Genomic DNA, 12,886 nt, shown 5'->3' on the forward strand with positions numbered 1-12,886 from the left:
CAGGAATGAGAAATTGTTTCTGTGTTTATCACTTGTCTGCTTTACTGTCTACCCCAGCAGCAGAGGGCAGACTGTACCTTTGTGGTTAAGGTAGCATTAGAGCTGCTAGGAATGCCTGAAATAATTCTCAGGGTGGGTGAAGATGGTCTGACAGTGCTTCTGTGTGCCTCTGTAAACATTCTCAAGGATTCACACTGCTGGGCTACTGTGGTGCCTGAGTTTCAGCATAATGCTAAGGTGTGGCAGCAAAACACCCAGTCAAAGCATGAAGTAATTTTATTGGTGCAAAGCTGTTGTTTTGTGGAGAACCCTCTGGAGAACAACTAAAGGATTGGTGGTCCTAATTAGCCCCTGGCATCTATGCATAATGTTGGCATAAGGACAGACAGACAGAGGTCTGGCCATACACATTCACAGGAAAGCTGCTTCATGGTGCTGGTGGCTGCGGTCCACTCTCTGGAGCTGGAGAGTCAAGAAGATTATCCTGGGATGCTATAGCTGCCCATGTCCCACCAGAGATGTGCTTGGATGTCCTTTCCAGTATTAAGGGAGGAAACAGTTTTTTTGGCCAAGCATCTGATCTACTGTTCCAGTTAATTCATGCCTAAGATCCCTTGGAGAAAAAAAAAAACAAACCCTCAATTCATGGATGTGGGCTCATTCTTTTGGATCCAGTTATGTTGTTTTTGTTTTTCTTTTTCACACAGACCAGTGGCAATTTGGCCATTTCTATCCATAAAAACAGGGTCATACTGTTTGTATTCCATGTCAGTTGAAATAAAAATGATGTGTGACTATGTATCTGCCAGAGCTTAAAGCAATAAAAAAGAATTACTGACGATCTAGCAATCTAATAGACAAACAATCATCTGCAATTTGTTTTAGGGAAATGAGACAATTTCCCTTTTTGCTATTAACTGTGCTGTACTGGTTCCCCTTAGGTCTGTTTAGGGGAGTGTTCATCTTGCTCATCTAACTGGATTTTGTATAAAATTAAGGTACTTCATGTAATACTTCTGCAGAATGAAGAGGACTCTCAGCTAGATCAAAACTGCTGTATAAAAGCTCAGCAATTGGATGACCTAGCCAGTTTCAATTTCATTCCACTATTTGCAAAAATCACTTACTGATTCATTTCTCATTCCCCATGGGAAAAAGCTGGAAAGCTAACTGATCGACACACCTATCTGTTAGCTGTTTCATGCTAGGTAGCACAAGAAACACCTTTCATTGTGTAGGTGTGTGTGATTCTGCTTCATCCTGATCTGAAAAGCAGCATCCTTTACCCTTATTTTCATGGCATCAAGCACAGGCCCAAAGCTGTGGTTGTTTTCCTTGTGATCACTCACGTGGAAGAACCAGAGACATTCTGTGGCCAGAATATCAAATTCGGTGTCCTTCATCGTGCCTGGTTGTTTGCAATGCAAATTGAAGGCTTTGTCTCACATAGTACCATATCCATGGTAACCAAATGAAGACAAGTTTGCATTACTTCCTTAGTAAAGTGCAATCCTTCCCCTGGCACATGTGCCAATGAGGCATAGAGAGTTAAAGGGACAGCAATATATTTCTTGGAAATGGAAGCAATCAAAACAACTTCTGGCTTTTTTTTTCCCCCTCATTTCAGTTACCACTGTCCTTGCTCTTCTATCCTTTCTTTCCCATTCTGTCATTTTCTAGAATTCCTATTGCTAAAAACTAGACTAGTCCTGATTTCTCCTTCCCTTTGCCTGGAGGCTAAGCAAACAGTCATCTATTCGAACTGTCAACTTAAACACCACTTTCTTGGCAATCAGCCTCCCCTTGCCCTTACTAGTATCTTAAAATAAATAAATAAGTACATAACAGAGGTGGAAAGCCAAGCCAAGAGAACCAATTTGTATCCTCGGTTTTTCAGATCTTGGGTCTGTGGCAGAGCAGAGATGCAGAAGCACTAGCCTGCAACTATTCCATAATACTAACAGCTGGATCGAGCCATACAGGTTGGAGCTTATCAATTTTTTGTTGCCGTTATACCTGTTAAAAATTTTAAAGACTCCTTTTCCCCTTTTCTGATCTGTCAGAGATGTGGGAGAAATACATTTATACTGTTTTTGGTAGTTTAAATGTCATTTTAAAAGAGCTTGAAAAGGACTTTGATATTTTCAAAGCTTCACAGACTGTCCCCTTTGACTAGCCAAGAAACATTTTTAGCAAAGGGACCAGATTCAAGCTGAGTGTACTGCAAAATTGTTGTTATTGTTACTGCTTTCACTGTTGTTGTTTTGCTGCCTTGCTTGTGACAACCTGTGTGCTGATTTTATGCACTTTCCTTTATGTAGCTGGGAGACTTAAAATACAACTCGCTCCCTCTTCAGTCTCATGTTGTTTTAAACAGAAACAGTTCTGGCTATTGTTATTTCGCATTGTCTGTTGTTTTTCTTCTCAATCAACAGTGAGCTTATATTGAGATTAAAATGCAACATGATGATAAAATAAACATTCGGTACAGGTATTCTCAGTGAGCAACACTGATTGTCTCAAATTGGCACCAGGACTTCTACTTTGAAAGGAGCAGAGTAAGTTCAAGCTGTGGCCTCTGAGTAGGAATTTTACCAGAGACTTCAGAGAGACAGAAATGTACCCAATTTTTTATTTACCAACATATGAGGAGGCTTGAAGTGTTATTACAGCTTTCCCTACCTGATGCACTTTCAAAAAAGATTAATTCTCTGGAGTCGCTTTGTTTAAGGGTAATTTACTTGTGAGTTTATGGGTGTTCCTGGGGTACTTTGAATACTAGAGTGTCCTTTGCTTTCAGTGCAAATGATAGGCATGTTGAAGAGTTAAAACAAATAACTGTCTTCCTGCAGCAACTAGGATTTTGCTGCACTTAGCAGCTTGCAGGTTAATGGGCAGAGAAAAGGGGACCTCAACTTCATTTAGCTGCCTAAGTTCAGGGCTCAAGTTCAACACTGAAAATACTTTTGTCATCTCCACTTACTTCTGAGTAAAACAGGGAGAAGACAAGAGCCTTCAGTCTTCAAGAAGTGATTTGTCCCCAGTAATGGCAACAGAAAGTAGTAATACTGCAGATCCCTGCTCCTGTCTGAAATTATCACACCAACTGAATCTCTCTTCTTGTTTACTGAATCAGAAATGGGTAGTTAGATAACATAAGCTTTATTTTCTCCCTGGTAGAGCTGCCATAAAAAGTATAGGTGGGCCAAATTGCCAAATACATCTATATCATATGAAAGACTGGAACAATAGTAAAAAGAATCTCTGTTGTTTTCTTTGATTTGACTTGCCTTGACTCGCCTTGCCTTGCCTTGCCCTACTTTGTCTTGCCTCACCTTCCTTGTCTTGCCTTGTCTTGCCTTGCCTTGATCTGCCTTGTCTTGAAAGGAAACTGTAAACAGTAATTCTTATAATCAATAATACAGACACTTCTCATCCCAGATTTGGGTTCTGAAAATGCCTTTATTTTACTATTCATTTTATGCAGCAGAAGCATACTTAATGTTAAACTGTCAAGCCCAAACACCCTGTAAATATGCTCAAATAATTTTTGAACAGAAATGGAATGTCTTGGACACTTGAAGACATTCTTAACTAAAGTATTTGAGATTTTATGCTTCCTCTTAATTCGTGTCTTTGTAACTACATGTTTAGTTGGATATTTGTCAATATTAACCACTGGCTCTCTACTCAAGAATTGATGTACCTGGATATGAAGCTATTTGCATTCATAACCATCTAAAGAAAGTGGATAAATATTTTAAAAAGTGTGAGTAATCACTCAGCAAGTGGAAAGGAAAAAGTAATATTAATAGCACTATGCAATACATATCATACAGTGTGAGGATTATGGTGTGAAGCTGATGAAGTTCAAGATCCTGTTTCAGTGAAACAAACACACTTTACTGTAGCTGGTGGCAAGGAGAATGGTTATGTTAAATTCTGGCAACCGAAGTGAGACAAATCTGTCTGGGAACCTGCCATAAACTGTTTATGTGTTTTTCAATTTTTTAGAAGCTTTTTATTTCTTGCATTCTGTAGTTAAGAGTTGATATAAATTGTTCACTGATGCAAATTCCTCAATTTCTACCTTGAAACCTCCTTGGAGGGGAGAGGAAATAGGGAAAAAAAGAAAAAAAAAAAAAAGATTTCCAAGATGTTCTTAGTGTGTTATGAAATGAACAAAACACACAGGACATGGAAACCAGCCAGTCATTCATTCCATCGACAGATTTGCAGAGCTAAATTTGCTTCTGGAGAGCAGTTAGAAATTAAAACACACAGATGATGAGTGGTACTGGCACCCAAACTGTGATCAAGAGGACACTCTTGTCTGAAAAGATGTACCCTATCAGATTAATCATTATGTGTTAATTAATTTGAAATCAAAAGGATGTCTTCTTCTGTCTATGCACAGGAAATTAATGGTGATAACACTAATTAAATGTAATGGAAGTTACCTCTGTACTTCCCACATCTGGGGCCAAATTCTTTGTTGTCCCTCATGTTGTGTCATTTACAGTTGAATCCCATTGTAGTGTCTTACCCTCATTGTGTCCTGCTGTAAATGGCTGTGGAAGTCATCTGAAAATGGAGAATCAGGCCAATGGATTACTCAGCTGGGAAATGAACTAATTTCAATTAAACTAGCTCTAAACTTTGACTGTTATTCCTGGGAAGGTGTGTCACTGTATCTCCTCTGCTGTGAGGTATCCTAACATAAATAAATTGTCCTTCTGCCTCATTCTTCCCCTTTTTTGTCTACAAAAGCAGTATTTTCCTTTATGTGCAATCCTATTCTGTCCTGGCATTTCCCTGGCAGCCTCTCTGGCAGGTAGGAAGCTCCATTTCCCATAGAGGAGCCTGAGGTACTCAAATGCTCAAAAGATGTTAAGGAATTTCCTTCTTCCTGCTGTAGGTACTGATGTGGCAATGTGGTACAGGAGGTAAGGGGTGTAGAGGGTACATGATGATTTCTCCGAGCGCTTTCCTGAGGCAGAGCACGGCATTCTCTTAACATAGTTGACTTGGGTGGTGGGGAGGCTTGTGCAGTTCTGATCCAGAAAGAGAAATAAGAAATCTTCCTTTGCTCAATTTAAATATTTTTACCTATTTACCTTTGCTCTAAATAACAAAAGCTGTCTCTCTCTGGCGGTGGGAGAATGATCTATTTTTTTTTATTTTTGACCAAAGATACAGTAACAGAACTGGCTGTCATCAGCTGTCCTCCCTGTTCCCCTTCCTGAAGCTCAATGTTTCCTCATTAGTTTTCTTTAGCTGCAACACACTAACTGAAAGGAATCTGGGACATAGCGAGTAGGCTGGACTGTAGACATCCTCTGCTTCAGGGCCAAAGGGCTTCTGAACACAGCTGATGCTGTATATCCCATCCTCTGCTAACCTGTTCTTTCAGTGTTTTATTAAGAGTTCTTATTAGTCTTTATTAGTCTCCAGGTCTCCTGAAAAATAACAACAAAAAATAAATCAGTGATTGAGCCAGCTCTGTTATGAAATGTCAAATTTCTAATTACAACTCAAAATCTAAGTTATTTCAAAGACTTAAAAGCATCAGGTACTTAAATGGATTGTTGGTATGGTCCTAGTGATTGTGGTTTGTCTCCTTTCTCTTCACTAGATGGAGAAAAACTGTTGCAAAATTTGATTTATTTCCCTCAACATTTCATCTTTGTTCTAGTTTTCTTACTTATATTTGGATGAATGTGCAGCTTATTAAAGTACATCACACCTGGGACTGTCTCACTAGCTAACTCAAAGCCCTGTGTTTAGTCTAGGGACAGGCTGTTGCTTTGGACCATGAAGAAAAACACCTCCAAACAGCAGCTGCAATAGGAGAACTGCCGTAGAAGTGCCCTACTCTTTGCACTGACTGTGAAGGGAACAAAAAATGTAGGTTTGTAAAAAACATACTGATTTACTGGAGGTTTTAATCTTCAGTGCACCAGAAATGAGTTTTCAGTGTCACAGCTAGGCAAAGATTGACAGTCTTAAAACAACACATTTGCTTTTCAGTGTTAACAACAACAACAAAAACAACAGAGAAACCTTGCGAATTCATTTATTCTTTATTCTAAATGTCAAAATTAAATCCCTAAAGACTTGAGTCCAAAGGCCTCTGATGCTGAAGCCTTTCTGTGTCTTTTGACTGCAAATCAGAACAGCACCACTGAATCCAGGTGGCAGTAGTGCGACGAAAATGTCTCCTGCTTTGTCTTTTGTCTGCATGAGCTGCGCTGCTGATCAGTATCCTCCCTGCTCTGCCACAGAGAGTAAGGCAGCTCCTTGACCCAGTGATCTCAGTGGCTTTGGTTGAACCAGAAGGGAATTAAGCCTGTTTTCAGAGAAGAACTAAATGCTTCTGAGCCATCTCTACTTACTGTTGGGTTGAAAAACTGAAATGAACAGCAGGGATACCTGGGACCCATTTCTTGCTCTGCTCCAGGCTTCCTGGGTGGCCTAGGGCAAATTTAAGTGAATCACTTGTGATCAAGTTTGTTAAAAGAGAGGTAATGATCCTTCCTCATCACAAGAGCAGGCTCTCTTACCCTTTCAAGCTATGGAAGGAACTGCCTCAGGATGCATTCATGCAGAATCAGGATACCTACTTTTCCATACTCATTGGGTCTGACAGATGTTTCCAAGATATTGGAAGATAATAATATTGAATGGCAGATAATAATGTCAATGAATGACTTCTTTGCTTTCCACATTTGATTAAACAAAACCGTTGGTTTACCAAATGAAATTACTAAACCCTTCTCTCAATATTTTTCATATATTCCAGAGTTACCAAAAAGTTGTGCAACTAAATGAGGTGATTAATTGCTATAAACTGATCTGGCAATACTTCACCCAAATGCTCTACTTTCATTTTTATATGTAGAAGTTTCTACAGAAGAACATATTCATCTTTGGTTGAATTCTTATTCTTTGTAAGTTTTGCTTGTGTTATTCCTTAGTTATTTAAGTTTTAAGCCTGAGTTTTCCAATGGGAAATATAATGTCTACGGTATTGACACTTCCTTTACAAAAGTTGTGACTCTCTGAAAATTCAGAACAGCATATTTTGCTTCGACTGGTTTTGACCAAAGAAAGTGCTTTTTATTCTGTTCATCTGCACCAAAACATTCTTTCACAAATATTCAGTATTAACTGACATGCCTTTGTTATGATCCACTGTCTCATGAGAACAGTGCTCTGTTCAGTTCCAGGATAACATTTTCCATCATATGTTTGGATAGTTTTCTGATCAAGCTATCTGGTACATCATGGGAAATTCATGATGCTGCATCCTGAAGGGAAGTTCAGCCTATCACATGAGCACAATTTATGGCAGAAATTGTGGTTATACACACCTGAGGCCATGACCTCCAACAGGGAAATGCAGTTTAACCTTGAACATATTCAAACATGCATGCACTTTGTTCACAAAAATTTTGCTATTTCAACTTTTTGTCCCAGAAAGACCAGTATTTTCCATGAACTCTTCATTGTGATGCCGTGCATTCACTGCAAATGCAGTTCATGTCTATTTGTTTGGTGGTGAGGAGAAGCTAAAAAAAAATTGTTTGGAAGTATGGTGAGGTTTGCATTGCAGGATAAATATTGTTTGGAAGAATGGTGAGGTTTGCATTGCAGGATAAGTATTGTAATTAATGATTACCAAGTCACCATGTGGACAGGGTTCAGCTGGGAGATATAATACAGCTGTCTTTCATTTGATGCACTGAGAAGTCTTCTGCATCCATTCCTCTCACTCCTGCCCCTGGGTAAGCTGATTTAATTAGATTCTTAGTAAAATTTATGTTCAGAAGTGACAGACTTGACTCATGGAGAATGCTAGAATTTCATGGTGTTTGCCTTAAGTACCAATGTAAGATCTGAATCTCAGCACTTAGCAGAGGCCAATGTATGTATGTTTGGGAGAAAGAAAGTGGTGTTCAGAAGCAGAAGAAAACATGGGACTATGTCTCTATTTCTCCCACTGGCCACCCCTACTCAGTTCTGTATGCTCCAAGTGCTCTGTGCAGTGCTTGCCCATCACGCTGCCTCCCAGACCTCATCAGTTCTCAGGAGAGCAGCCATACTTGGGGAGAAATTTTTTTGGTCTTTTTGAATCACGTTTATTGTGAGAGTCTGCCTACAAGTAGATAAGCTACAAGGCCAAGAGCAGGCAAGTAAGACAGAAGGCTATTTGTAATTTCTGTTACATATGGCTCTACTACAAAATATCAAACACTATGGGTTTCTGCTGGGAAAAACTGATCTTCATGGATGTGCTATCCCTTTCTCCCTCCATTTGCATTTGTAATGAGAAGATTCTCAAATGAGGTTTTCAACAGAAAAGTCTCAGGCTAGCCTTTTCCTGTGGCATAATTTGATTTCCTTTTTTTGAAGGAGTGGAAGATTCTAAGACAGATTTGTAGAGATTTCTGGAAGTTATGACACTATACATCCAACCATGCCTGACCTGAACTCAGAACTTGCTTGTTCTCACCTACTTTCCAGATCTGCTGAATATAGTGAATACAGAGCATCTTTTTTAGGAAAGAGGCCACAAGAATACATCATTAGATATATTCAGGATATATTCCTAAAAATTTCCACATTTATAATGCATATTGGAGCCCCAGATATTTTCAGTGCTTCCATATCTACACTTTTTGTTTATCAGGCTCACGACTAAGAAAGGCAGTTCAATGATATATGATTTAATCTTTTCTCCTGTTACAATGTTTTATCTTCCCTCAAGTGTCAGAGGCTACATTTAGCTTAGCAAAATATATTATTCATAAGCAAAGATATACTTAGATATGCAGTAAACAGAGAGCCAATTAACACCACAGTTGGTTTACAAAGTATTTTTTGTTTGTTTGTTTGTTTTCATAAGGTTTTCTGACAGATTTGTAAAGGGCATTATTTCCCCCGAAGTATCTTCTACTTTAGTAATGAGATTCAGTGTTTCTTGTGTCAGGAACAAAATACTTACACAGATCAGGAAATGTAAATAACATATCTTCCCCATTACTATTTCTGCGACCTCTTATGTGTGGAAAAAAAAAAAAGTCTAATATTTAAAAATGTCAAGTTCTCTAGTGAGGAACTTCTCATCAGATTCTTGTCATCAGAGGAAGAAGTGTAGACTCTAGTCATGAGTGAGACAACCCATGAAAGTGCAAAGTTTGTCCAAGCCATGAGGTGGACACAGATTCATGAACCATGTACTGTCACTTAAGGGTTTGGGTGTCTTAGCCTGTCTAACTCTATCTTTGTATATTCTTGACCCACTGCAGTACAGTGTTTTTTAGCTTATTTTAGCCTATAAAAAATGAATGTATTTAAGGTTCTCCAACCAGTTACTAAGTAAGTGCATGACCACAAGCAGCTACTTTCTCTACCTGGCATGTGGTAACCTAAAAAATTCTTCCCATATAACCATGACTCTCAACCTTTGATTTGTTGGTGACCTGTTATTTCTTATGCCTCCTTCAAACACCATATTTCTCATAATAACATTAGTTACATAGCACCCTGGCAAGTGTTTCACACTACTTGATTTTTAATGTGCCAGCACTTGTGTTCATTCACTCTCTACAGAAGATATTAAGGATATCAAAATTTCAATGAGTTAGTAGTTATAAGGTATAATGTTCTGTTACAGAGAGGAGTGGCTACATGCCACTAGGGAAAAATGTATGAATCCATGCTTCTAGGTGGTGTTTTTGACATTCTTAAGCATTTTAAAGTGAATCTACTTCTTCTGGCATGTAAATTAGAAATGGTACACAACAAGTAGTTGATTCTTACTCAAATTAAGCTCAGCTTCCTGCTAGATAGTCTGGTTTATGTTGCCACAGCAAATTACAAGATGTCAGTAACCCTTATGTTCCCGTCCTTACACTGAGTAAGCCAGAAGGAATTTATGTTAGAATTTATGAGCGGAAAAATAATCCAGTAGAGAATGTGAAAGGATGTTTTCTTATTTTTATTGACATAATTTTGTTAAATAGAAAACAAAACTTTAAAAAATACACAAAAATATTCATCTTGTGCAGTGCAGAAGGATATCTACTGCTCCTGGGCAAATGCTACTCTAGCTTGAAAAGGATCAAAAAGTGTATAATTTCAGCAACAAGAAAGGGATAACTACAAGCAATATCTATGTGCATCCCACTTATTCCCAGTATAAGCAAGTTAGTGAAATGATGAAATGTGCACTTTATGGCTCATAAGTATAGCACATGTGGAGTCCAGTAGGAAATGTTAGTTCTTTGAAAAATATTTTCTCTCCCAGAAACTTTTGTAAGTGTCCTGCAGTGGTCTTGCTTTTCCCTAATGCATTTAGGAACATGATGCAAAATCTGGTGAAATCAACAGTGCAACAGTCACCAGTTTAAATGAATTACACCTGAAAAACTGTAATGTAGGAAATACTTGGCTCAGCATTTGCTGCAATAAAAACAATGTACTGTTTTTTACTATTTTTTTTTCTCAAAAAATCAGGAATTTAAAGTTATTTTCATCATATTCGCTTCATATCTATTCTTCAGTGGAAAGACTTAGGGTGCCTACTCTTAAAGAACAAAGGCTTAACATACCAATAATGGTTAATGAAACGTTATGGCATACATTTTTCTCTTACTGATTTCTGTTACATCTATTCTAACTTGTCCTGTGAGTTCAGCTTCCCACACAGGTATTGTTCTGAAACTTCACAGCTTATGCAAGAAAATTTTCCTTATATAAAGTATTCTCTGAAAGTAATGCCTCCTATTTCATCATGTTGGCCCATTATGTTAAAGATGGATATTGGTGGTACAGTAGTAGGGACTGAACCTTGTTCTGTTACATGTTGGTGCCATGTGACAGAGGGCAGCAAAGATGCAGTCTGGCAGAATGTCACTTGGCATGGAAGTGCATGTAAAGCAAAGATGTGTCATTGAATTCCTCCATGTAGAACAATTGTCACCCACTGACAATATTTGATGCTTGCTGAATGTTTATGGAGACCAAACAGTGAATGTGAGCACAGTAAAGTGGTGGGTGGTTTGATTCAGCAGCGGTTACAGTGACAGTGTGGAGCAGATATTAACAACCACAGCATGCATGCTCTTGATCATGGCTAGAGAAAATGCATGGCTGACGGTGGTGACTATGTTGAAAAAGAGTGTTTTGTAGCTGAGAATTTGTTCTACTAAATGGTGTTTTTGTGTTCTTTGTATCTGTTGCAGTGTCCATTGAAATAAATAGGAGGCTTTACTTTTGGGGCAACATATGTACAGTACAACCAGTCTTCTCATCTTCAATCTTGCTTGACACATTTCTGTTTTGAGGGACAGAATTTAATTCTCAAAAGAGAATTAAATATTTTTATGTTTTCTTGTTTGCAGTTTCCTTGTCAGTACCAGAAATGGTACAATTGACTGTGCAAAGCTACAGAAGGTAGGTGTCAGACACTGTAGAGATCTATATTTTATTTTCACTTACTTTTCATTTTGACAAAAGGAGGAATTTTATTTAAGGTTGTTTCATTCATATTTTTTTTTCCCTCTCAAATTGATAGCAACAGTGTTAGTTTGAAAACCTACATTCTGCTTGTGGCCTATGTAAGATTGAGCTGAGAGACAACTTGCAAAGAGAAAAAATTGATCAGCTTTTCCACTGTATATAAACATTTTCTACTTATCTTAATAGATACATGTAGGTAAAATTAGGCTTGGGTCTAGCATAGTATGTTACCTTTCCTGTTAAGAAAGACTGTTATGCCTTTACAATGAACAGATTCTAAAAAACAGATCTTTCTCTGCAGACTGTCTTCAATCACAGTGAGAAGCTAAGTGGAGAGTTGTTCTCAGATGTCACTCCTTCTGCTGAGACTCATTGTGCTTTGTCTCTCCAAAACTTTGTTAAGAGCACTTACATCTTTTTAAAGTAGGTGGCTAAAGAAACCGTGCTCCTGAAAGGTTCCCGAAAGATTCACCATCTGTCAAAAGTGAGCCATTCTGCCACCTTTATAATTAGCATTTACTGGTACCTCACACCTACATTCTCACACCTACTGTAACATACTGTTCTTGAGAATAAGCGTATTGCCACGCTCTCATGACGGCTCTTCTTCTAAGGCATTTCTATTATGTATCATTATAAACTAAGACAAAATGCAAATGTTTACTCTAGGAAAAAGTCATAATGACATCCCAGAGGAGTACACGAGTAAACGCATTTCCTTGTTGTTTTTTTTCCAACCAGATCCCCGCAAGAATTTTCAGAAAGTCCAGTTATGTCAAGATGCAACAGCCTCAGGTCTTCTCACTCTCACACTGGAGGACCACAGAGGTTAGTCACTTCCATGAGTTTCCAGCTGGGAATGCAAGGAATTAGCCCATTTAAGGATCAACAAATATGGTTACAATTTTTTGGAACATGCAGTTCCAAATTCTAGTTCATAAAAATCATCTTATTTACTTTAACACAGTGACCTCTTTATTTTAATACAATGACCTCTTTAGCAACAGGTGTCTGCTTGCAAATGCATTTGTAATGGAAAAACAAATAAAAAAGCTGACCTCAAAGTCCATTATTCTTTGAATTCATTGCACAATAAAGTATTTCAAGATCTCATGTCAGCTGCAGCATCTTACCTGTATCATGGCTTGAAAAAGTAAGCCTGCCATAATCTTACACCTTTTATTAATGTTTCTCTTGCCAAGCTCTCAAGGTACTGTGTCACTAGATACCTCTGGGGAGGAAACCAGTGCTAAATCTCTAAGCATTGTGACTGACAAATAACTACTTCCACTTAAATCTCCACAAGAGGAGAGAATAGAAGAAAATTACTTAACAAAGCCAAGGCCATACAATAAATATT

General features: G+C 38.2%; 1 protein-coding gene across 1 annotated transcript in view; it reads left to right on the forward strand.

Annotated features, from left to right (window-relative positions):
* The window catches only part of ITPRID1 (ITPR interacting domain containing 1), a 47,804-nt gene that overhangs the window by 2,394 nt on the left and 32,524 nt on the right, over positions 1 to 12,886 (forward strand). The window contains 2 exon segments of the mRNA XM_065751960.1: positions 1,898 to 1,982; positions 12,268 to 12,354. Coding sequence (XP_065608032.1) covers positions 1,898 to 1,982; positions 12,268 to 12,354 — 172 coding nt within the window.

Source organism: Cyrtonyx montezumae, unplaced genomic scaffold (assembly GCF_038088225.1).
Source record: "Cyrtonyx montezumae isolate F1298 unplaced genomic scaffold, pur_monq_1.0 scaffold_8, whole genome shotgun sequence".
Lineage (NCBI taxonomy): Eukaryota > Metazoa > Chordata > Aves > Galliformes > Odontophoridae > Cyrtonyx > Cyrtonyx montezumae.